Source organism: Pollicipes pollicipes, unplaced genomic scaffold (assembly GCF_011947565.3).
Source record: "Pollicipes pollicipes isolate AB1234 unplaced genomic scaffold, Ppol_2.1 Scaffold_4740;HRSCAF=5597_pilon_pilon_pilon, whole genome shotgun sequence".
NCBI lineage: Eukaryota > Metazoa > Arthropoda > Thecostraca > Pollicipedomorpha > Pollicipedidae > Pollicipes > Pollicipes pollicipes.
In genome coordinates this window covers 43,290,237-43,316,562 of record NW_023596545.1, presented here as the reverse complement: position 1 = coordinate 43,316,562, position 26,326 = coordinate 43,290,237, and the positions used below count along the sequence as shown (strand labels likewise).

Below are 26,326 nucleotides of genomic sequence, written 5' to 3'. Positions count from 1 at the left end.
CTGCCTGCGCCGGCCGCCGCTAGTTGCAGCGTCGCCCGCGCGCGCAGGCGTGCTCCCGCCGCGGACGCGGCCTCGCGTGCGGCGCGCACCCGCGCTCGTCCGCTCCGCTCGTCTTCCAGTCGTGGTCGGGACACGGCGGTCGTGACGCGCGTGCTGTGGGCGGAGTCCGCGCGCCGCCGTCGCTGGCCGGTCTCGGCTCGGCCTGCCTGGGCTGCGGCGTCCCCTGCACAGCGGAGGAGCGGGCCCGAGCGCCGGCCCACGCGGTGTGGCGCCGCGCGACACTGGCTCCGCCCGGCGCTGGCGACGTCCCCGGCGGCCGCGCCGCCCCGGCGCGCGGGGTGGCGCACTGCCCTCCCCGCCATAGGGAGCGGGGACGCTGGAAGTCGGTCAGATCTTGAGCTTGCTTGTTGTGAAGATACGGTGCGCCACCACCACACGCGTGATGCGCTCAGTGCCGCGCGGCGGCCGTGCTTCGATATTTGCACAGTTCACATAATGTTTATGAGAGTTCACGCGTTCGAGTATAGTGCTGGTTCGGGTTAGAAATCAACATAATAAATCGTTACTTGATGTTACTTGGTTTGTCACTTTGTTGCCGTCGTGGTCTAAATACGAGGTACAAATGCTGGCCGTTGCCAGCAGAGAGGCAGGCGCCCGGGACTTCTCGTTTACTTTAGCACCGGCGGTGCACCAGCTGATGATCCCTTCCATGAAAGGTGAAACCGCAGAATACACTTGGCAAGTCACGGTTTTATTCATGTCTGAATAATTGGCGGCCGTGTTGGTCGTGCTTATCACAGAAAGCATGATGCTGAACACTTTTGCTCCGCCGCTACCCTGCTCCGCAGCGAGCGCTGGGCAGCGTGGTCGGGTGCTCAGGACACAGCAGTGTGGCCTCGTCGCTCGCCGCCCGTGCGTGTGGCTGTGGCTTCCTGGACCTCGCCTCTGCTGCTGTCGCAGCGCCAGGACCTGCCACCACACGTCAGCCGTGTCCCGGCGTCCGTTGCGCCAATCTCAGAGTTTTGCCACCGTCGTGATCCGCATCCAGTGTCAAGTCTTGTATACTGGCCGCGGTTGTTGACGCCCCCAACTGAGGTGGCGTCGCGACCCGACAGCGTGTATATACAAAACAGACTTCCTGGGGTCATTGTGCAAATCGCGATTGGCCAAATGGCGATCGCGATGGCCGCTTGCAGGCTGTTCTTCCTTTTTCTTGACGCATAGCGCATGCGCATTGACGACTGTAAGCCACTCAACGGGCCACGGTTCAACACCTTGCCTCCACGTTCCCAAAACACGCGGAGGATGCCGCTTTCAAGGATTTAACTGCAGCTTGCCATAGCTGCGTCTCATATGGTCCCATTATAATCGCACCATCGCCTTCCTCATATTTTGATTATATGCTATCCGCCTTCCGCCGACTTTTTGCCTGGAATAAGGTTCAACCTGCGCTATTCCTGTACAGTTCATCTTCTGGACTCCTTCGCCCACCACTTGTTTGCCTGGGTGGCCGTTCTTTCCCGATTTCCCTTTCCTCTCCCCATTGGTAGGGTGAATCGGACGTCGTGGGTCGACTTCAGGGCGAACTGAATCGACCTCCACCTGTTCGTCTTCACCCGCCGCCGCGGGGTACGCTACATTTGCACAGAGGCGTGCGTCGCTGCTGCCAGCAGGCGCAACGCCCACGCGGCGGCGTGCTGCAGAGCGACTCCTCAGACACTGCTGGGTGGCGGCGCCAGGTTTGTCCACTCGGCCCCCATCGGATCAGCCTGAAAATAACATCAGTGAAACCAATTGTACACGCTGCCTACTGCTCGGCGCAGCTTCGTCGACACTTTGTCGCCGAGCGGCAGGGCATGCATCGGGGAAAGACATTTCAAAGACATGCTTGGCATTGTGACATTTGTGGCAGTGACAGACAGTGTGACAGACAGTGGCATTTGTGACAGACGTTTGGAAACATCTGTAGGCCTTTAGCAACGCCTTTTACCAACCATTCCCGGCGAACAGCAGGAATGCTTTTGAGAAGATTTGCGCGCATCTACGAAAATAGGGCATCGAGCGCATCTCCCACGGCTAACAGTGCCAGCCCGCCGGTCACCAGCCGCGGCCGTGCGATCCCGAAGCGTTCGCTGGCCGCCGGCCCGCCGTCCGCCTGCTTACATGTCCCAGCGGCGAACAGCAAGTACGCGTTGCAGGCGGCCAGCGCGGCGACCAGCAGCAGCGTGACGGTCAGCCAGCGCTGGGTGACGGCGCCGTGCTGCGCCACCTGCTGCGAGAGCGCCTGCTGGCGCGCCAGCCGCTGCGAGACAGCGTCCAGCTGCTGGCCGAGGCCGCGCACCAGCGTCAGCAGCGGCCGCTCGGGGGCCGGCGCGCAGCGCAGCCGCCGCTCCAGGCGCACCTCGGCCGGCAGTGTCTGCCAACACACGGGCGGCGGTGTACAGCGCTGCTGCGGCTGCCACGGGCCAGGAGCTGGCGCCGACACGCGGGACCTGGCGCCGACATGCGGGAGCTGGCGCCTGCACACGAGAGCTGGCGCCTACACACGAGAGCTGGCGCTGACACACGGGAGCTGGCGTCCGGGCACGTCAGGCGGTGACCAAACGGAGGGGGGAGGGGGGCAAATTGAAGCAAAACGCGCTCCGAAGCATCGTAGGCGAGCATAATGCAGATGACTGGACTGAGGGACGTACAGATGGAGGCTATACCAGGGGCGCATCCTTAATTTTCCTATGGGTAGGCAGCCCGAAGCTCAGCGAAAACTCGGCTCAGCTCATCACGCTGATTTTTAGCTTTATGATAGCAAGCATCTATAGTGAGAGGGAAGAGATGAAGGTGTAAGGGAAAGTCGGGGTCCTTCCGTTCGCTGCACGTTTGGGTTGTGTACATAAAAAGTAGAGAGAAGAATAAAATCTTGTCAGCATTTGACGAGAGACTGTACAGTTCAGACGGGAAGGTCGCTGATACGCGACTGCTTTCGCCGCCCGCCAGTCTGCCTGCGCTGTGCGTACAACTTGGCCACGCGCTGCAAAACAACCTCGAGCTGCGCAGCGCACTCCTACACGAAAGTGGCAGAAGCGAAAAGAATCACGCGGCATCTCTACAGGTGCTGTCATGTCGCGGCGCCCCCGCCTCCTCTGCCGGTGACCACCTACCCTCCAGACGCTGGCCATGTCGTCGGCAACGACCTGCTGTTGCTGAATGGGCGCCGCCACCAGCAGGAACTTCTCAGCCAGCGCCTGGTGCGCGGCCACGCCGGGCGCCAAGCGGAGCTCGACGCTCACGCGCCGGCCCGGCGCCACCACGCCACACGAGGGGCGCACGCGAAACTTCTCGGGCGCCGTCGTCTTCACCTGGCGTCGGCCGGCCGTGCGGCGTGTCACGGCCCCGGCGGGCGGGCGTGGGGGCAGCATGAGGACTCGCCCGGAGGACGAGACATGGTGAGGGTACTCGCCCGGAGGACGAGGCACGGCGAGGAACTCGCCGGAGGACGAGACATGGCGAGAGGACTCGCCGGAGGGCGAGACATGGCGAGGGTACTCGTCTGTAGGACGAGACACGGCGAGGAACTCGCCGGAGGACGAGACATGGCGAGGGTACTCGCCTGTAGGACGAGACACGGCGAGGAACTCGCCGGAGGACGAGATATGGCGAGAGGGCTTGCCAGGAGGACGAGACACGGCGAGGAGCTCGCCGGAGGACGAGACATAGCGAGAGGACTCGCCGGAAGACGAGACATTGCGATGGGGCTCTGCTGTGATGTGATGGTTGTATCACGTGTATACACATATCGCATTCAGGCCGATGCGAAGGTTCACATTCAGCTAATCCTGAGGTAAACACGCTGGCCAATGCCGAACGTTGAGTTTATTTGGCCAGTGCTTAGAACGTGGCCAAAATTCAGTGAGCATGGTAACTAAAAAACTTGTCTGTCCAGGGTGTCTGTGCCCGCTTTTGGTAAAACATCACGAACTAATATTGTCACTGACGCTCGCTACCACATCTCCCTGCCCCGCTTCTGACCACATTCAGGGAGAAACTGGTGGGGGGGGGGGGGGGGGTCCAATCAAACCTTGAAGGCCACCGGGCCGCGGCGAATGTTGCGCAGCATGAGTGGTCGCCTGGCCTCGACGGCGTCGCTGGCGAACTGGATCTCGTCACCTGGCGAGATCTTCAGCAGGCCGCCTGCAAACGCAAGAGGCTGCTGATGCCGGCCACCTGCCTGCTGTCGGCTCCCGCCCGCAGTTCGTTCCACCTGCCCCCGCTCGCTTTCGCTCCCTCTCGGCCGTTTCCCTGTTTTCACCCAGGGCTCGGCCTGGGAGCCGGAACACGCAACGGAACTTGTTCTTTTGAGCGCCGAAGTTTTTGCTATCGCGCTGTTGCGCAACATGTATCCACGTCAGTCAGGTGTTTAGAATGACGAAATAAGGTTGATTCCCTCCCAAATTGATTCAAATTACACCAGTGGCGTAAGTGGTAATCGGTAATGACATTGAAAGATAAGTGCCCGCAGCAGTCAGGCCCTATTTGTTTGCGTTTCGCAACAATACATGGTGAACGCCACATCAGGTCCCTGTACTTTGACGCTACCGGTGATCCCAGTTTTACCAATGATCCAAGTTGGAAACTCAGCTATCGATGCACGCATACGTCATGCACGAGCAGCTGCATGAGTGGCTGTCATGGGTTTGGCCGCTTGAATCATTGGCTCGAGAGCCGCTGGGATAGCCGCCAAACATGAAACGCCTGCTTAGTTCGGAATGGGTTGCGCGCATGGTCACGTGTTCATTCCTTGCGCGCCTACCATGAGGCGCACGTTAGCAAAAGACGGACCTCCAGCCCTGCGCAGAGGAAGTGAGGCCCGCCCCCTCCTCGGAACAGCGTTTGTACAGTTTGTCGTAGAGTTGCGACGCTGCGGGCCACGAAAAATAGCTCCGGACATCTGAACGCCAATGTTGGACTAGTTGCAGCACGAGTTTACGAACGATGCAAGAATCTAGCTGTGCGACTTTCCACGCTCCATTATCTTGCCCAGTGAATAACGAGTGCAGTGCAGACGGTGGCAAAGAGGCGGTGTCTGGATCGCGCACCGCCAGTCGCCTCGCGTTACTAACGACGTCACGGTAATGGGCATTTACTCCACCCAGCGTCACACCGCGCGGGGGCTGGACCCGCGCGCGGTGCGCTCTGATGAGCACGCACCGATCTCAACGGCCGTGTCGTCGGCGCCCTCCTGAGACTGGTCAGACAAGTCTTCACTGGAGGCGCCGCTGTCGTCCGACACCTGGCTCTGTCGGGCAGGAGGCACGCGGCTCAGTCGCCTGCGCACGCACACACGCACACGCACGCACGCACGCACACACACACGTAAACGCACACATCAAGACCGAGATGTTAACCAGGAGAAGGTTATTACTGACCCTCGCACACAGGTAGCTGCGCCTAATATCGTCCGGCTTGGTTTTGTGCTGAGACTCGTGGAGCAATCGGCTTACACCACAGGTCAAAGGGTGCACAATGAGCAGGTTAAGGAAGGTTCAGTGTAATCAGCCGCTTACATCCTACCCGGTCCTGATGACCATACAGCGCACCGTTCCACATCCAGGGCAGCTGTTTGGCATAACCGTTAAAAGAGAAAACACAAGCAAGCTCTTGTTCTGTCGGGAGAGCTTGAACTCTAGCGGCATGAGGATCGCTTTACGGGACCAATCTGAAAGCTCGTGACCGCGAGCCGGCACGGACCACGAGAGCAAACTGGCTGATGAACTGCAGTAGACAGCCTCGCACTTCACACCGCCGCTTGAGCCGGTAGTGCACACTGCAAGCGTGGCAGAGGAGACCACCGTCACTAGGACTGTCGGCCCGTACGGCGCTCGTGCCAGGCGTCACCTTGGCCTTGTCGCCGGCGGCGCTCGGGATGTCGAGCAGGCTGTGGTAGTGGAGCAGATTGCCCTGTCCGCTGAGCGGCCGCTGCGCCGCCGGCCAGCCGTCCTCGCCGGCGGCCGTCCTCTTGGCGGGCGGCGTCTGCCGCCGGTGGACCGCCCTCCGTCGGACGGGGGCCTCGGGAGCGGCGTCGGCGTCGGCCGGCTCCGGACGGCTGGCCGCGCGGCCCGGGCGGGGCTGACCGGCGCCGCCGCCGCTGGTGCCGCTCCCGTCGCTGCTCTGGCTGGCACCGTCGTCATCCGGCTTGTCAACCTGCCACGAGAAGGGCTTTGAAACGAAATGGTAACGCTTTGACCAGGGATCCCCTCATAGGTGCAGAAACGTTTCAAAGAGTGACGGGGGGGGGGGCAGGCTCAGGGCGTACTTCAGGAGCTTTTTCTGGAAAACAAGCCCGATTGTCTCGGGGGGGGGGGGGTAAAGATGGAGGTTGTCGCTCTTTATTCAAATGTAATGACTGCTATTCTAGATATGCATCTAGAATTATTTCTCACTGGTGCACATTTTCGTCTATCTGACTCATCTATGTCATTTTTGGCAAATACGGCTATCCAACTCCTCCAGATAATTCGTCCATTTAAACGTTGCATTTCCCGGGGAAGCGAAAACCCACGAGCGGGTAGACATTTTGGTCGTTGAGGAGGCATTTGTCTTGACAGGTCAGATGACAAAACATGGCCTGAGCATACGCTGGTGAGAATTTTGAAAGTGAATCAGTGGCTCACAGTACAACATGTTTTTCTTGCGCCCTCATTTCGCTGGCTGTTTTTAAACAGATAAGACTTGTCGCGGTATTTTAGGCGGGAACAAATTCGGAAGCTTGAAGCTGCCAAAAACCATGTGACAGAAGCCATAGAGCTGGAGATTCTCCTTTGAAAAGAAAGCCACAGAATGAATGCCCTCTGTCATATTTTCCCTGTCTGAGCCCTGTTCCCGTCCGCCGTCAGTGGCCACTGCCTCTGGTCCGGCTGTCTCTGAATGACTGACCGCGAACTGATGGTATGGCTGTTTTGTTGCGCATTTCTGGCTCAGCGTTGCTGCAAAACGTGTGTTGGACACCTGCAACAGTACTTTTTCCGAACCGCCTTTCCCTTACACCACACCACCCGAGAAAAATCCCTCCAGGAAACTGCCTACTTTAGGTATGAATTGGCCCAACGGACATTTAACCGCCCCGACATTCAACGTAGATGACTTGATTTGCTTCTGTGTGTAGGCAGGGGGTAGCCAGGAGTCTTGCTAAGAAAGACACAGGGTTAACAAAATCCCCTCTTATGGTGATCCCCCATCCCCAAAAAATTATCGGGTATAGATTACTTGTTAACAAGGGATACGGTTTCTTCGCTTCATTGTTACTATTACGTTGTAACCAGAACAGAAGCCAGAAGCTACCGTGAGATCAATACTGCTCCTATTTTTAAGGTCAATAAACTGCAGGAAGCAGGTGTTTGAGAACCGCATGGAATAAATCACCGGTGTCTTTAATTTACAATGGCTTAGTGGGCTCTTTCTGAACCGATTGAGCTCGCAAGCTTTTTCAAAATGTTCTATTTGGGTTCTACAGACATTGTGGACATTGCGAAGGTAAATTGTAGATCGATATGTCTGATCGAAATTTGAGGGTGAACATTTGTATTGCAAATCGAGCGGTCCACATTTTGTATTAACATCGCAATGTCAAGTTTGTCTGAAAATGTCTAACATTTCAGTCAGAAGTGATTAGTGATACAATCTATATGACGTGGTATTTAATATGCGCGCTCGCAAATCTTAGCAACAAAAACCTCGACACCAGGCGTTGCAGTCTCCATGGTAGTCCGCGGAGGCGTTAGCCGAGTGGTTGATTTTTGCCGTGCTCACTGATGAACGAAAATGATAACGTTTCTGAAAAATTGCTTTTAAACACTCAAATCGATAGAAATCAAAGAAATGTGACCATAATTTTGAGCATGCGTGCTCGCAAATCTTAGTAACAAAAACCTCGACGCAGGCGTTTGCAGTCTCCGTTTGCCGCGCAGCGTCGGCTCACAGCTATATTGAGCTTTTGCCAACGGGTGGATGAAAATGATACCGTTCTGAAAGGAGTACCTTGAACGTCTCAGGACATCAAATCTGACACTGAGAAGGCAGTCTGGGCGCATATTTCACGTGTGCGATTTTTAGACTGATGATAAGAACGGATTGGCCCTTGAAGCACCGCGAAGTGGTGTTGGAGTCTGGTGGTAGAAATGGAAGAGTAGAGCCAGATTTTATAATTTCGTGTTTCTGTAACTGTTAATCTGTCGAGAAGACAGATTAAACTATCTGTCCCACTCTAATAAACAATAACGAGACCCCTTCTTTCCTGCCGGGCAAAGGGCCCATTGAGTAGAACATCGGGGGCATATTACCGGTTCCGTTTAAGGGCTGAACGGCCACTCCGTCCCATCGCGAAGCATCTGGTTGTTATTTTGGCGACACGGAGCGGGATCTCCTGGTCGATCCGGAGGCCATTGGAAGGATATATCATATCACATTGTCCCCCCCCCCCCCCCCCCCCGATACGGGAGACCTGACCCGCGCAGTTGGCCTCGGATCAGCACAGGAACCCTTATTGACGCAACAACATCCCTGATCGCCAAAGGTGATCCAAGAATTGTCACATAGGCTCCAGTTCCGTGTTTTTCTGTTTTCTTCAGAGACATTGAGGAATCCCTGAACGCACATTGTAAATAAAATGGGTCCTAGGCTTGCATTAACATGGCTAGTTCATGTTCGTCTTAAAATGTTCAAATTTCAGTCAGGATTGATTACTGACAACAACAAAAAAAACTATGTGATATGGTCTTGAACTTCGCGTTCGCAAGTCATAGCAACAACAGCCCGGACTCCCGGCGTTGTAGGCTCAATAGGCCGCGTGGCGTCGGCCTGCGGCTGTGGCACTAAGTGATGGCCAATAAGCAAACAAAAAAGATGACGCATCTTGAGGAAGATGGCTGGTGAACTAGGTAAATCGGCATATAGATTTTAATGTGGTGCAAAAGTAAGCTAAACACAACCTTAATCTGAGAAAAGTACGGGGGCCAGTTAATACTGCTGCCCCCCCTCCCACCTTAAAAAGTTGGGGGGCCGTGGGGCCCCCGCCCCCCCCCCCCCCTGTTTCTACACCCATGGATCCCCTGTCACTCTCCCACGTGTATCGGAGTGCTTCCGCGTGCAGTTGTAACATGTTCCACAGCATGACGATCCTTCCCATGCCGCTCGAGTGCCACCGCGATCACGGTCCGCACTACGCATTTTGTCACGCCTGGACGAGACAGGCGGATGTTGCTAGGGTCAGAAATCTGGGCCGTGGTTATCTGCTGCATTGCGTGAAACCGCCCCGTTGTTGCGCCAACTGACCTGGTTATTGCGGGGACCCAAAAATGGCGACGGTGGCATCTCGCACTCCTCTCGTCGGTACTGGAAGGTCCACGTGTTTTCACCTCCCCACCGCTCCAGGCAGTCCTCCGGCCGAATGAGGGTGGCAATGTCCTTCTTCGAGGCGAACTTGATGATCTGGTGCGACTTCGGGGGGAGCATCTGCTTGATGATCTTCCAGGCGGCTGTGAGGCAGTTATACGCGGAGTGACAATCATTAAACGCGGCTTATCTGGTTACGACAGAAATAAACGGAGACTGTGATCACCATCACGGGATGACGGGCAGCGTTTAGCTGTCGCGTCAGTCATACCTTGTCCCGTGCCCTGATCAATTGTGCAAAACGCTCATGAGTATGACTGATCGCAAACCCACTGCTGGGATCACGAGAAGGCTAGCTGAGTCGGCCTGTCCTCTCACGAGAGCGCTAGCTGAATCGGCCTGTCCTCTCACGAGAGCGCTAGCTGAATCGGTATGTCCTCTCACGAGAGCGCTAGCTGAGTCGGCCTGTCCTCTCACGAGAGCGCTAGCTGAATCGACCCGTCCTCTCACGAGAGCGCTAGCTGAATCGGCCTGTCTTCTCACGAGAGCATTAGCTGAATCGGCCTGTCCTCTCACCAGAGCGTTGGCTGAATCGGTATGTCCTCTCACGAGAGCGCTAGCTAAATCGGCCTGTTCTCTCACGAGAGCGCTTACTGAATCGGCCTGTCCTCTCACGAGAGCGCTAGCTAAATCGGCCTGTCTTCTCACGAGAGCGCGTACTGAATCGGCCTGTCCTCTCACGAGAGCGTTGGCTGAATCGGTATGAGCGCTTACTGAATCGGTCTGCCCTCTCACGATAGCGCTAGCTGAATCGATATGTCCCCTCACGAGAGCGCTAGCTAAATCGGCCAGTCCTCTTACGAGAGCGCTTACTGAATCGGCCTGTCCTCTCACGAGAGTGCTAGCTGAATCGATATGTCTGCTCCTACGTCTGACAGGCCGTGTAAATTCGGGCGGACACTTGGCTCCAGTCGCGGAGCTAGACAACATGAAAACGACACTTCAAGGGGTATGCTTTGACCGGTGGGGGGACTTGGTACGTGCCGTCTCTGTCCCATATTCAGGCCTCAGGCCTCACGTACAGCCCCTCAGACCTCAGCAGATGAGGTCCCACGCGCAGCACCTCAGGCCTCAGTAGGTGGGGCCTCACGTGCAACACCTCAGACCTCAGTAGGTGGGGCCTCACGTGCAGCACCTCAGACCTCAGCAGGTGGGGCCTCACGCGCAGCACCTCAGGCCTCAGAAGGTGGGGCTCAATCTGACGTGATGTCACCGGTCCGGAATGAGGCGCACTGTGGCCGGGAAATCCCAGCTTTGCCTTCAGTTGTCTCGCGTTGAGCGGCAGGCTGACGCCCTCGCCAGCGCTGCCAGTTTCAGCCGCAGGCTGGCAAGCAAATGAATGAAAATGACTGGGAAGTTTGGCCTCTCTTGTCTGGACGCGTGTAAGGCGGGTGAAATGCACGGACGTCATTGGTCGCGCTGTCATTTGTTCATGATGTTCAATATTAGTTACAAGCCTCGCATTGGGCCACAGAATACCGCCGTATCGAAGTAGACCCCATCGATAGCACCAAGAGGCGGTACGTGACCGGAGCTCATTCCGTACTGCGAGCTCGCACACCGACATCAACGGGGACGGCTTACGGCGCAGAAGAGTGATGTAACGTGACGTCACTGTCTGGCACATTTGCATTGTTAACTTTTAGTATTGATGCGAAACGCACATTGCCCCTATCAAGTTTCGGATATAATGAGACAAACAGCCCTTCAGTTTTTGTTGTTGCTTTTTTTGCAAATTTTCAATCGTCAATAACACCACACAGGAAGACAACTGAATGATGTCAGGCGGGGACCATTTTTGGCCTGAAAGTCGTTGTAGTATGTCAGTTTCTGTCTAAAAACAGTACCGCGTGGAACGGAAATGTGGAAGTCCCGTCGCCATGTTCACTTCATTCCATTACGCGTGTTTTTGTTTTCGCTGCCCCGGCCTTCGGTCCGTCCCTACAGCGAGTGATCGAGCGTGCCGTGTGTTTTGAATTCGATGCCAGCACCGCATGAGGTGGCAAGTAAAGGACACGCTATGCATTTATGGTGATAGTAACGCGCTTACAACTCATAGGTAGCTAATCCACATGACCGAGAGGGAGCTAATTGTTTGCGACGTCAGTATATTAAGTTGAAATACCCTGTCAATATCGATATGTCCAATCCTGGCAAATGATACAAAGGAAATGAAAGAGAAGCACCTTACCTACATTTCCTGATAGGCCTAATACAGCTGCTCCACGTCTACATCAAAGCAAAGCTGGCCGCTGTCCCCCAGCCCCAGCCCTTGCCCATGTTCCACTAGTCTTGGCTCAGTATGTGTATCACCTGAAGGCCCGAGGTCATCCAGATAGACAGAGTGGTGGGCATCAGGAGCCGAAGCTGGACCACCCACCGTTCATTATCCATGGCATCTCGAAGACGATGATGTAGTTGAGCATGTCCGGGTAGTACAGCTTGAACATGTTGATCAGGACCTGGATGAAGGGAAGGTCGACGCTGGAGAGCCCGGCGTTGCCCATGTCGAGTATGATAGAAATCCTCTTGCCGTGCTCCTCCCTGCAAACAAGGCGCGCACGCACTATTGCAGCCTGTTCATGTCGCGTCATGTTAAGACCAGCAGAACTCGGCCACTTTGTCTCGCGCCGTGAGTTTGCGAGAACGAGCTGGGCAGTGTTCGCATCGGCATGCTTCCCGCTTCCGCTTCCGCAGGCTGAGAATCTCGGGACTCTGAGGGGTGTGTCCAGGGACGCAGGGTGAGAATCCTGGGACTCTGCGGAGTGAATCCAGGGCCGCTCCACGGAGGATCTCGAGACTCTTCAGGGTGCGTCCAGGGACGCAGGGTAAGAATCTCGGGACTCTGTGGGGTGAATCCAGGACCGCTCCACGGAAGATCTCGGGACTCTTCAGGGTGCGTCCAGGGACGCGGGGTGAGAATCTTGGGACCCTACAGGGTATTGAGTTTTGTGATCAGGTGAGATTTAAATTAATGTGTCTCTGCTTACCTCACGTTTATGCCTCCTACATCAATTACAGCAGCGGATGTCGTAAATCTGGTTGAACGGCAGGAAGTGGGGAGGGAAAAAAAATTCTGGGCTGGTCGATCTAAATTGGCATCTGATGCAAAACGCTACTGAACTATCTCAAGTCAGGCGTTACAACTACGCGAACTGACTCAAACCATCCGCTGATTTTAGTTTGACCTCTGCGTGCCCTCTAAATATGTTATCAATCGCCCGTGTCACAATGGGCGGGCGTGCAGCTCAAAGGAACTTCCCTCAAGACTAGCGATGTTGACTGACGTCAGTCATCATGCCCTCGGTGAATTGCCCGCAAACACGACATCAATGTATGAAAGTTGCCCTTATTACGCATATGTACAAGTCATTTCTGTCCTCTAACTTTTGGTAATAGGCATGGTAACGAGAGAAAGAGGGACTGCAGTCCCCTTCTTTTCGTGAAGGTCTAATACTGGTCCAGCAACGGTGAAAGGTGGCGTGTGAAAGGCGCTGACTTTAAGAAGGAGCAAACCTCACAATGTTTTAGACGTCCCTACGCTTCTGCCTCCTCGCCCCTATCTCCTTCCAGCTCCCTATCGCCCTTCCTCCATTTGTCTCGTATTTTTGTGCACACATTGTGTGTCCGGCGTCCTGCTCCTTTTTTCCGCCTACGTCATCACTTCATTTGCTCCACATGCTGCATCAACCTCCTTCAGCCGCTGATCGAGTATGTCGCAGGTTGTCCTGTTTGCCGGGTTTCCTCCGTGTCGCCCAACGGCTTTTTGCTGGCCAGCAGGTTTCTCCACAGCGCGTTTGTGAATTTGTTTGTCGGCGCGGCAGCGCGGCCGGCTGAGGTGAACGGTCGGGGGGGGGGGGGGGGGGGCGACCGCGAACGTGTCGCCGCCCGGCGCGCCAACTCGCTTCGACCTGCCTCCGCCGCTGTCGCAACGCGACCCGGCACGAAAACCAGCGTTCTGCGTCGCCCAGGTCACAATGGCGGTGCAGGGGCGGTGCTGAGCGCGGCTGCACACGGGCTTGGTGGTGGCGGCGATGTCACGTGGTGATGTGAAGCTGGTGTGACGCATGCGTGATCACAATTAAAGGTGTCTGGTAAGAGTCGGCTGCACGGACCACAGGAGGGCACAAGCGAAGCGGCTGTCATATGAAGTGAGAGCAGCGGGCGAAGTCGTAAAGCCAGTGTAGAAAATTGGAAAAGGTGTGGCTGCTGCCCATTTACTGTGCGATACGTATCCAATGTTCGATACACAACTTGTTTCGCAAACCACCTCGGAATGCAACGCAATGCATGCCGTGAGTCGCTTACTGGCGACAGTCCTTCCCCGTCGCTGGAGGCCATGCCTTGGCGTAAGCCTATAGAGCATTAAAACGCGTTTAAACATTCGTCTATCTCCTATAGCATACTCAGCGGGAAAGTGAGAAAGGAGCGTTGCGAGAGTGCTGCGCAGGAAGCCGCTGGCCCCTCTAAGAGACTGCAACGCCAGCACCCGGTCACGACCACACGAGCCCCGGTGACGACCACACGGGCCCGGTCACGACCACACGGGCCCGGTGCCGACCACACGGGCCCGGTGCCGACCACACAGGTCCGGTCACGACCACACGGGTCCGGTCATGACCACACGGGCCCGGTCACGACCACACGGGTCCGGTCATGACCACACGGGCTCGATCACGACCCCACGGGCCCCGCCCCTATGCACTGCACACGGCGGCTGACTGACAGCGCCTCACTGTCGCTGTCCGTACGGCTGGTGATAGCGCTTCTCAATGCGGTGACGTCTCCAACCCGGTAATTTCTCAACATCCACCGTGTCGCCTGGCGAGCTCTCCGGTTTCCAAACTGACTCATAGATGGCCGTTGGGGCCCACCCAGCCTATCTGCCCAGAACAGGCATGGCGACAAAGCGACGTAGCTTTACAAAATGGGTTGGGGGTGAGGAATTGAGCAGTGCAAACTGGCGAGTGTATGCCCAAGACACACCAAGAAACGGGTTTCACCCGGGATTCGGCGCACCATCTCCTCAAAGTTAGGGGACTGAAACCTTCCAAACCCACCTCACCCAACAGAATAGGAAACTGTATTCCTGTGTAACAACTGCTGGAGCAGGTGCAGCTGCAAAACACAGCGGGCACAGGTTTGCATGCCATATCATTCTTGGGTTTTAGGTTTGTCTTAAGCACATTGTAGAAGGGAAGTCCGAAAAATAAGTACATTTGTATTAAAACCGACCTCATAACATTTGAATCCGTTGCCTGGGTCAGGCCGAAGTTAGTGGCAAAGGGAAACATATAATGCCACCACTGAATTCTTCTATTCAGTGGTGGCTGTGTTCAAAGCTTATCCACCTTGCCGCTTACTGTCTTGTTAACTTTCCTGCAACCATAGCTGGCTGCCGGAGAAACAGTTCAAGAAATACTGGTCTGGCGGATTTGAAAACTGGCTTGACGGCGACAGTGATAGCGACCAAGCTCGAGGCCCTTGGGCCTTGTGGAAGTTCCAGGACCTTGGTGTTTTGCGGTAGTTCTAGGGCCTTGGAGCCTTGCAAGAACCGGTCGTCCCCCGCTCTGCGACGCAGCCGCAAACACGCCGACCATGCAGAAGAACACACCAGCATCACAAACACCGCCATGGCCAGGCCCGCTGTCTGGTTTTCACTAACCAGTTGTGAGCGCAAAGCGGATTCTGTTCTGCCCATCCTTTTCAAAATGTCAACGTTGTTGAGTTCAGTGGCTAAAGATGAGGAGGCGAAGGAGCATGGATCCCATCTCCATGGGGGGTTGAATATTGACTATATGACGTTGCGTGAAAAATAAACTAGGCAAAACACGTTTGCTCCCGCAGACAAGTGCAAACAACAGAACTGGCGCTCTCACCTCATTAATCGGGGCATTTTTAGAGCCTCTCTATTTGAGAGCGCGGGCGCACGTCAATAAATGCAGCATTTCCCTTCACGATCTAAAAGCCCAAAACAGAAACCGTTGCTTCACCCAACCGTAGAGCGGGTACGCTCAGTGCTGGTCGCGGACCACGAGCGTCAGCCAGAGTTCATCTACCGCATTCGGTCGCCCGGTCACCAGCCTGGTCAGGTCAGCCCTGGCTGCCTCCAGCCAGTCGTGTGCTGCAAATCCGCTTTGTTTCAACGTGCACGTACGACGCACAGAGGCGTGCAGCGATACGGCATGCGGGAAATGCTGCACCAAGTGCATGTAATGCCTTTGACAGCCAGCTAGCGCGGCTTGATCAGAACATCGCACGGTAGGCAAAAAGGTTGCCGGTTAGTTCAAGGATCGCAAGTTAGCGCGGAGCATGGGGCGGGGACAGGAAATTACAGCTTACGCCAGGAGTCAATCCTTTTAGCTTGGGAGATTCCAAGCCGTATCAGAAAACCCCAGATTGTTTGGGCATCGCAGCACACTTGACTCCGATGGATCGCAGTTCATGCCACAAGGCCGCAGTTCAGGTCAGAAACTTCCAGTTCAGGCCAATGCATCCGCCGGTGGCAGCTGAGATCCTGGAGCCACAGAGCGCAGGCTGACGTCTGTGATCCCCGGTCAGGCCGCGCCTGGGATCTCCCGGCCAGCCGCCGCGCTCGGGCGGAGCTGAGGCGGCCGCCGCGAGCGGGTGGCCTTGGACGAGGGCCGCGCCGGGCCGGCCGCGCTCCGGCGCCCCAACAGGTCCCGACTCTGCACGCTGCAGCGCGGCGCGCCTCCCGCGCCCGGAGTCCGGCCGACAGCTGATCCTGGGTGAGGCCGCCACGCCATTGCCGCACTCGTCAACGCTAGCGAGCGAGCATACGAATGGTATGCTTCCAGGATGTCAGTACAGTGCAGACGTATCACCCTGCAAAAATTTGATCACCGCTAAAGACGAAATTTTCATTTAGACCCTGGGGTTGCATGGATCTAACCATGGACATGTCAAAGGCCATTTTGGGCATCGACGGGCCGTGTATTTCGCTGGCTAGTGCAGCTTTCCGCAAGCAGTCACCACGCTGCTGAATGTGAGTCAAGATGATCAGACATTGTGCACATGATATTATTAACACCATATCTAAGCACTGGTGCTCGCTGCCTCTCCGCTACCGATGTGAGAGGCACTTCAGTTCATTAAAGCACAAACTCTAGGGAAAGCCTCGCCGAGTCCGCTCACTCCTTCCGGTGGCCTCCTCACGACTCCGCACCACTCCGGATCACACAGGTGGACGCCAGCTTGGCTCGCCGTGAGCGCCGCCAGTCACCGGCTTTCGCGCGCCGCGACACTGGGCTGCCAATTAGCTTCGAACACCATGGGCTGCATCGTGCCGATCGGGATTAAAAAACCCAAGACAAAGCGCCGGTAAAAAGAAGGCGTGGCGTTGTACTTATGTGGGCTGCTGACAGTGGCACTAGTCCGCCTGCCGTGCTGTGGTTTGAGCGAACTGATGACGGAGTTGAGCGGGTCCGCGTCGGACGACGCTAGAACTCCGACAATGAACCGCCGGCCATCTTTTGGCAGGCATACGAATGGGCTTTGTCGTTGGTTATGTTCGTTTTCCATTGGAGTTGAGCAGATACATTGGTTCCCTGACGTAGCAATCATTGTTCGCTGTTTGATCGTCGACTGCTTGCACCATTGCTGTCATGCAATCCGTATTGCCTACTTGCATACCTGTACACACGTTTCTTAACCAACCATAGCTTGAAAATGGCTAGTGTTAAGAAAGACAGAGTTTCTACACGCCACGAGGTTGACAACTTTTGATTCAGTTTTTTTGCGTCCCTTAAAACCAGAGCATTGGGCAGAATTCAACTGTTTTTGGCGGCAATTCTAAGGGTTTTCAGGGCTTTCCACGTGTTAGGCTTTCTTTGCCAAATGTCTGCGATTGTTATGGGCAAAACGTTGTAAAAGGAGTCAGCGATCGTCACCATATCAAATCGTGTCAAACCTAGGGCCTGGAAAGAATCGGTCAACGTATAAATCTGAGGACAGCTCTAACGGCTACGCTAGGCAGTTCGTTGCCACACGGCACCTGTTCTCGTAAACAGAAGCGGAAAGCTTCCATAGTCATTAACACGCGCCCGGGTGGCCGGCTAGATACCCTTCGCTCGGGTGGGGGTCAATTTGACCCCCTCCGCTGACATCTCGGGAACTAAGAAAGCTAGACACACCAAATTTACAGGGTGTGTTGACCCGTATGTAATAGGTTAAAGTTTCAGGTTCCTAGTTCATGACCTTCGAGTAAAAAAAGGTCAAATAAGGTCAAGTTCCAGCCTGGTCTTCCAGGTGCCCCAGAACCTAGATAACCGTTTCTAGGCAAAAGGTCACATTCTCATTTAAGGTCAGTGGCCTTGTTTGACCTTTTGAAGGTCGAGCTGACCAAACTCATACAAGATTGCTTCGAGTTTTGCATTTGACTATGCGACAAAGATTACGCTAGGTAGTATGTTCCTGAACCAAAATGTTGACCTAGGTAATGCTAGGTCAATGACCTATTATGACCTCTAAGAAGTCCATGGAAGATGGATAATGCAGTTCCTGCTATCAATAAACTGGAAATGAGCACCAGAAACTATCCCATACAACAAGCCCTAGAGTAACAAAACAGGTGGTTTTGACCTTGGTGTGACCTTTATACCTGACCTTAGGTCAATGTACTTTGCTCATTCAACTGTTGTGGTGCTTAAGAAAGCATCTCAGATGTGTATGGCTTCGCCTAACACTCCGTTGTTGGATCAGATTGAAGGATTCCCTAGAAATTGCCTTCGCTGAAGCCATGGCCTGACTTTGACCTGCCATAGGTCAGCGACCTTACAAGGCACGTATAAATTGGTGATGTCAAACGATCCACTATGAAATTTTCTACAGCTGTGCAAAATTTGTTGCGGCTACGTCGCGCCGTTCGGAAACCATTCTGGAAAAACCTTCGGGGGGGGTCAATATGACTCCCCCACCCAAGCCCGTGTTAAATTAGGGTCATACGAGTGAAACCGCAAACCGCCTGAAACCGGCCCAGTCACTGTTCACGCTCGAGTGCTCGGGCCTGCCGCATGCGTTGTTCTTCCCATCATTTGAGCCGCGTCGTACCTTCTGATAGAGGATATTGTGTGAAGTTCTGAGCTATCCAACCTGGTCGGAGCGAGACATGACTCGTGAAAGAGCGCACACGTCTGCCTAGTAGCCTCAGCCTCCCTTTCCCCCTCCCCCCACACACCACACACCACATGCCGTGACTCACGAACCTCAGCGGTCACCCACGTAACCGCTGGCCAGCTGTTGTCCACCTCATGGTGGCCACTCTGCCGTCGAAACGCGTCGGCATTTCATGGTGGCCCTGCCGGAACCTCGGGCGCGTGATGCCCTGATGCATTGCCAGACAATAATCTGTGCCGGACTAACTGCGGACGAGTACGCAGCGCTTTAACGGCACGGCTGCTGGCCTTCAGTTTCTTAAGCTCATTATGGCATGAGGCCAGGGCGGTAGGAATTAGATCCTAGTATGGCGCATTACTTTTCTAAGTCACCGTCCTGTCCTTGCATCATTCCCGTGGCACAGCGTCTTGCAACGACAGGACTGAGGGCTGTGGGCCGCCGAGCACAAGATGCAAGATGTCTATAAACGCTGGATCAGAGGATGAAGCAAGGCCCCATCTGATCCAATCCGCCTGTAGCGCCTGACCTACCTCAGTTGACAGTTCTCATCATTATATACGCGTGACCTTGTAGGCATCCAACACCCGACAGTCGTCCCTCACACGCTCGAGCAATTTGCACTGGACCTCGTAACGTGTCTGCAATTGTCCCTCGTGCTCCTCTTCAACCCGCCAGCTCGACCGCCGCGCCCGCACCAGCACGAGCACCAGCACCTCGACTGTACCAGCGTCATCGCTTTCGTCACCTCGGCGTCAACACGCCGGGCCAGCCGTCCGATCCGGCGGCGGCGGGCGGGCGGGCGGCGTCCGCGGCGCCCCCGGCCGTTACCAAACCTGACCTCCGCGGCCACTCTCACCGGACCCACAAGGTCGGCGGCCGGCACCGGCGCACGCACCGGCGCCGGCGGCCGACCGGCGGCCGGGGGCCGGGGCAGGCACGGACCGATAGGACGCAGACCGGCGCACGCGGGGCCAGCCCTGTCGGCCGCTGGCGGTGGAAGAGGGAGTCGGGAGAGACGGACGAACAGCCACTGCCGGACACGGGGCTCCTTCAGGGCAGGCTGGGGCATGACACACCGGTTGCACGCAGCCGAGGACGGTGGTGCAGATGCCTACCGGCGCCGAGGACTGTGGTGCGGATGCCTGCCGTCGCCGAGGACGGCAGTGATAGACGCCGCCTGCCGACCGTCATCTTTCGTCGCCCAGGTATGGGGGTGGCCGGTTGAGAAGCGTCGGCGGGCGGCCGAGACAAGACGCGGGACCCAGACGGACAAGGGTGACACGCCTTTACTACTACTTGCGTTTCAACTAAGAGAAGGGGAGTAAGTTATATTCACTGGATATTTCATGTCATTATTAAGTACGCCTAGCAGGCAAACATTTAGGCCTCAAATCCGTTGCGAACCTCTCAACCAAGGGAAAGGGAGGGTGCTGGTTGGGACGTAAGCCCACGATTCCCGCACAACCGGGCACAATTCAACAATGACGGGTAACACGGGTCATTGCGGGCATGCAGGCATGTTCAATCTCCATACTCAAGGTGCCTAGCCTATCGCATGCAATCGTTGCGCGTGGTTCGGGTGGGAGTGGATCTGGGTCAGGGCGTAGCGTCACGCGCTTCAAACCCCGGTGACACACTGCCGCCTTCCGCGCACGGTGACGTGACCTTGACCCCGTTCGATGCTGTTGTCTAATCGAGGTACCTCTGCCCTCTTTGAAGTGCTCGATCCGGATGTGCAGTTCCCTTCTCTGTAGGGGTGGGGGTTCAGCCCCCCAACACAATTTAGAATGAAACTGGACCGTACACGGGAAAAACCAACTGGGCCATATGTTGGGGGTGGGTTCTCACTTTTTCCTTAATCAGCCCCCCGTCCCAACTTATTTTGAAATACCACGTGCCTGGCTCGATTCTTTTCCAACGAGCGTATGACGTCATCCCGCCATCAGCCATAAGCCGAATATCTGGCGAGCTTGTCAAAGCTTTGCAGGATCGCGCGTGCACCCATGTCGCCTCTCAGACGTTGCAGTGGGCGGAAGTGTAAAAAGCAATGCGGAAGTGTTGCGGCTTGCGGTTTCACTCGTATGACCCTAATTTAACACGCGCTCGGGTGGGGTCAAATTGACCTCCCGAAGGTTTTTCCAGAATGGTCTCCGAACGGCGCGACGTAGCCACGCCAAATTTTGCATATCTGTAGAAAATTGAATAGTGGATCGTTTGGTATCACACATTTATACGTACCTTGTAAGGTCGCTGGCCTATGGCAGGTCAAATTCAGGCCATAGTTTCAGCGAAGGCAATTTCTAGGGAATCCTTCAATTTGATCCAACAACGGGGTGTTGGACGAAGCCATACATCTCTGAGATGCTTTCTTAGGCAACACAATAGTTGAACGAGCAAATTGCATTGACCTAAGGTCAGGTATGAAGGTCACACCAAGGTCAAAACCAGCCTGTTTTGTTACTCTAGGGCTTGCAGTATGGGATAGTTTCTGGCGCTTATTTCGAGTTTATTGATAACAGAAAACGCATCACACATCTATCATGGACTTCTTAGAGGTCAGAATAGGTCATTCACCTAAAATGACCCAGGTCAACATTTTGTTTTAGGGGCATACTGCCTAGCGTAATTTTTGTCGCTTAGTCAAATGCGAAACTCAAAGCAATCTTGTACAATTTTGGTCAACTTGACCTTGAAAAGGTCAAACAAGGTCACTGACCCTGAATGAGAATGTGACCTTTTCCTTAGAAACGGTTATCTAGGTTCTGGGGCACTTTGGAGACCAACCTGGAACTTCACCTTGTTTGACCTTTTTTGACCCGAAGGTCATAACCTAGAAATCTGAAACTTTTACTTAAGTGAGGTCACGTACAGGTCAAAATCCCCTGTAAATTTGGTGTGTCTAGCTTTCTTAGTTCCCAGGATCTCAGGGGGTCAAATTGACCCCCTCCCACCCCACCCGAGCGAAGGGCGCGAAGCTGGGCACCCGGGCGCATGTTAAGCCACGGCCGTAATTCTAGTCAGGGAAACGCTGAGCCGCGAGGCAGTGAAGACGTAGCTCAGAAATTAAGCGTGAGCGAACATATTTAAAGTCGGAGAGAGGCTAAAAACAAACGTATCTTGAAGGTCGACTTGGAACAGCGCAACTAGTCCATCTCAACTAGTCTACAGCGCAGTGGTTTAGACAAAAAATAATCTAAGGCCAACAAGTTGTCGAGCCAAGGCTTGCCTCGGGACGGCTTGCGGCCACTCCGTGTTGCAATGCAAACGGTCAGGCGCGTTTAGCGCGCCGACACCCGCGAAGGAATGTCACCGACGTAGCTTCCCGAGCTGACTTCCTCCGTTAATCCGTGTCACGAGACTCACGACAAATGGTGTATCCGTCTGACCAAGGCCAAGGTCTGTATATTACATCATTTGCATCATTCCAGTGGCCTTGCGCTAGGAGGAATCTCGACCACTAGCAATTTGTCACAACATGTGTAATTTGCGTCACTTTAGGAGTTATGACGCTCGGCATGAAAATTGCAACAAAAAATAAGGAAGGCATGTCGAACTGGCAGAGCACGAATTAAAACGCTTGGTATTATCATGCAGTTCATACACACACCTCGTCGGCATCACTGGATGGTCGTAATTTCAAAACCTTGAATATCTCTTCAGCACGTAAATTGTGTTGTACTGCTCGTGGACTTCGATTTGAATGACGGCAGCTCTAGCAACTTGTGTACCTAAACAAGCCACGATAATCCGCTGACAAATACCCGACGGATGAGCACCTCCAAAAGAACAGAACAGCAGCGAGCGGCAGAAACACCAAGCCCCGATCGCAGTTGAGTGGCTCTCGCCCTCAGCAACAGGATGTGGATCCTTTGCGATGCGGTTCCTAAGCCACGCTCCGGTGCCGCACTTTCCACTGTTCACGAACGTGAGCCGCTCGAAGTCAGGTCCCTCTTCGTACAAACATCGTCTCGAAGCCGTAACTGGTGGTTCGCAGTGCAGAGACTGACATATCTATCCCTTTACCATACTCTGCACCGGCCGGGTACCATGTGTGTGCAGGCTGTCGCGGTCAGTGACCCCACAAATATCCGCAATGAGCATGCAGCCCCTCCACCAGGTAGTGAACCAGGGATGCGTCCAGAATTTTATCCATTTTTTAACGGGTCCGGGCTCAGTTCATCTCATTTTCAAGGGACTTTTTTCACAAAGGGGCATTAGGGGGTCATTACGGGACCATTAATTTTGCAGGAGCCGGGACAGAGAGTTTATCTCGGAGAAATTTAACTTACTCTCAGGTGACACACATAACGTTAAAAGAAAAGAACGGTCCCACCACCACCTTAGCTGCGTCTACGACACGAACGCTGACCAGTGCTTTATTGATTGCGAAACGTCAGCTTCCAGCGAGACGATCTCATCGCCTGAAAGTACCAGCCCCTTATCTCTCCGGTTCTCGTAATGCCCCTTATCTCTCCGGCTCTCGCAATACCCGTATCTCCTCGGCCCTCGCAATGCTCACAGCATATGATGCAGGCGCGAGATGTCCAGAGGGCGCCATCAACTCACCTCTCCATCTTCTCGATCCAGTAGACGAGGAACTGCTTGACACGCTCGAAGCGCTCGCCGTAAGTGCGCTCGTGCAGGCTGGCGTCGAAGATCATCACCTTGGCGCCGTCCCGGTCCCGGCCGTGGATGGTTAGCGAGCCTCGCCCGAAGAACTCCGGCAGCACCGAGTCTTGCGTCATGTCTGTCGGACAACCGGCCAGGTTACGAAGCGTCCCGCGCAATCGCGGCCATGCACACGTTCGTGACGTCTGCAGAAGGTGGGAGTGCTGGGTTGCCTTAGCCATTCGACTGGACATACACCTGGACCAGGACTAAAAGGCTTTCTTGTTCGTACTAAGTACAGCAACCGACAGTTCCGCAGTTTTTGCTGCCGACAGTAATGCGGTGGTTGTGACAACAGTGTGGGGGCTTCCGGAACACCCGCGTGTTGTCTACTGAGCAACCTTGATGCATGTCTCGTTGATTCACGGGCCTACCACGTGGTGTCACCAGGCCAAGGTCATTTCGCGGTCGGCCCGGCTCGCGCCGATTCAAAGGACATCACTAAGGAAGAACGGTGATAGAAAACTATGGAAAAGCGCACTGGCACGCCAAGGCGAATATTGGGAGGACAAAACACTGCTGCAAAATATCAGCTCCCATTCGGAGATAGTGTCGATTCAAAACAACGGATGTAAGTAGCTTCCCACACAAAATTGAAGGAAGTGTTCCACATTTGTATGGAGGTTTTGAACCGGAAAAACCATCTGAAGATCATTCGGTGTACTTCACAGCCCTGCCATTCTTAACACGCGCTCGGGCGGGGGTCAAATTGCCCCCCCCCGAAGGTTTTTCCAGAATGGTTTCCGAACGTTGCGGCGTAGCCGCGCCAAATTTTGCATAGCTGTAGACAATTAAATAGCGAATCGTTTGACACACAAATTCAAATGTACCTTGTAAGGTCGCTGACCTATGGCAGGTCAAAGTCAGGCCATGGTTTCAGGAAGGCAATTTCTAGGGAATCGTTCAGTCTGATAAAACAACGGAGTGTTTGACGAAGGACATACATCTCTGAGATGCTTTCTTAGGCACCACAAATATTGAATGAGCAAATTACGTTGACCTAAGGTCAAGTATGAAGGTCAGATCAAGGTCAAAACTGGCCTGATTTATTACTCTAGGGCTTGCTGTATGAAATAGTTTGTGGTGCTGATTTCGAAGTTATTGACAGCAGGACCCGCATTATACATCTTCCATTGACTTCTTAGAGGTCAGAACAGGTCATTGGTCTAAGATGACCCGGGTCGACATTTTGTTCTAGGAACATACTGCCTAGCGTTTTCTTTGTCGCTTATTCAAACACAAAACTCAGAGCAGTCTGGTATGATTTTGGTCACCATGACCTTCAAAAGGTCAAACAAGGTCACTTAACTGCAATAGGCTTGTTATATTTTGCTTAGAAACAGTTGCCTAGATTCTGGGGCACTTTGGAGACCAGCCCGGAATTTGACCTTGTTTGACCTTATTTGACTTGAAGGTCATGACCTAGAAATCTCAAACTTTGACCTAAGTGAGTTCATATACAGGTCAAGACACCCTGTAAATTTAGTGTCTCTAGCTTTCTTAGTTCCCGAGATGTCGGAGGGTCCAATTGACCCCCTCCCACCCGAGCGAAGGGTATCTAGCCGGCCACCTGGGCGCGTGTTGCGATCTATGCCCTCTACTTTGTGAGCTACACGTCCGCGAAGATGTGCAGGCTATCTCGCGTAGACTATTTTAGGGTCAGGCAGGCGTCCGTGACGCCATGATAACGTCATTGAAATCTCGCCATTCCATTCGCCATGCGGCGCTCAATGGCAAGAAAAATATACTTGTCGAGTCGTACATATCTGGCGTTCGTAAGATTTCCAGATTCCCAGACATGACGACCGTCAGTTGGCTCTCAATCAGATCTGTGCAATGTACGATGACGCAATTGTGCAATGACGTATTGAGAAGCATGTTTACTAAATAGAGAAAGTGTGCAGCCTAGGCCAGTCTTTTCAATGTCAAAGCATGCCTACAGCTATAAGTGGGCTTATTTCATTTTATCTGATGCTCGTTTCGGTATCTTCTAATGTGGAACATTCCCTTCAAGACCACGTACACTACGTGGGATCATTATCACGTATTTCCTTCTCTTTCCAAGTACACAGAATGCAAATGGACATTTTTTCTGCATCGTAGCATTTTCAGGGGCGTTATTATGCTTCTCTCCGGACCTAGCTCTCCCTGTTTAGCGAGCAATATGAGCTTCGAAATGGGCTTAAGTTCGGACAGCGAGCTGCTTGCGGTTCACGGTTGACTGCTGTGAGGCCGCATGCAGCGGACTTGGAGCGGCCAATGATGTCAACATGCAGCAGGACTAGGTGCAGCCAAAGATCCCAACAGACAATCGAGCCAAGTGAGTCGCTGTTTGCCTAGTCCTGGCACGCAGGCGGACAATGCCAGCTATTGGCTACTTAGCTTCACTGCCACCACCACCTGCCCCTCAGCACGGGCATGTGTCTTCGTCAGTCAGAACCGCGATGTCCCACCAATCGTCTTGTGACGCCTCGGGCGATGCAAATAGCAAGCGTGAGGATCACTGCTTCACCGAAGACTGCACCTACCCTCTCGATCCGCGGAGGAGGCTCGCGAGACAGACCCCACACTTCATCACCAGACCAGTCGCTGAGATTGCTCACCATTAACGCCCATAGCGTGGCGGAACTTGACCGAGTCCATCATGAAGTTGAATGCCTTGTCCATGTCCAGGTCGCCGTGGGCCATGTACCGCTTGCACCAGAGCGGGTCTGTCCGTGCCCGCAGCACGTCGGCCGGATGAACACGATCTGAAACACGTGACCGCCCGCAGCGTGAACCTTCGGCTCGGCGGTTAGTTTCGGACGTGACGCAGAGCGTCACGGAGAATTACATACATGTAAGGCCTTTGAAACGTTGCAGACGGAGCACAAGATCATGCTTGAAGTCTGTTACTGTCGTGCGATGAATGATATCGCGTACAAAAGGGCGCATCGGCATCGGAAATGGACGGAGGACGACTGTGAAAGACGTGGAGGCCACGCGCTCATATTCCCAAAACGTCGTTGACAACCGGTTAGGGCTGCCAGGAAGTTCAGGCCAGGCTGATGTATTTCCAATAGCATTGCTCTGCGGATAAGAC

The 26,326-nt window shown here is 54.4% G+C and overlaps 1 protein-coding gene across 1 annotated transcript in view; it reads right to left on the bottom strand.

Moving 5' to 3' along the window:
- Positions 1–2,539: 2,539 nt before the first annotated feature.
- LOC119098421 (motile sperm domain-containing protein 2) overlaps positions 2,540–26,326 on the bottom strand; it is a 28,646-nt gene continuing 4,859 nt past the window's right edge. Inside the window, exons 2-11 of the mRNA XM_037221337.1 lie at positions 25,848–25,994; positions 23,143–23,323; positions 11,822–11,985; positions 9,322–9,524; positions 6,139–6,195; positions 5,869–5,970; positions 5,203–5,290; positions 4,073–4,185; positions 3,156–3,353; positions 2,540–2,572 (exon numbers count right to left, since the gene is read on the bottom strand). Coding sequence (XP_037077232.1) covers positions 2,540–2,572; positions 3,156–3,353; positions 4,073–4,185; positions 5,203–5,290; positions 5,869–5,970; positions 6,139–6,195; positions 9,322–9,524; positions 11,822–11,985; positions 23,143–23,323; positions 25,848–25,994 — 1,286 coding nt within the window. The remainder of the gene's footprint in view (positions 2,573–3,155; positions 3,354–4,072; positions 4,186–5,202; positions 5,291–5,868; positions 5,971–6,138; positions 6,196–9,321; positions 9,525–11,821; positions 11,986–23,142; positions 23,324–25,847; positions 25,995–26,326) is intronic.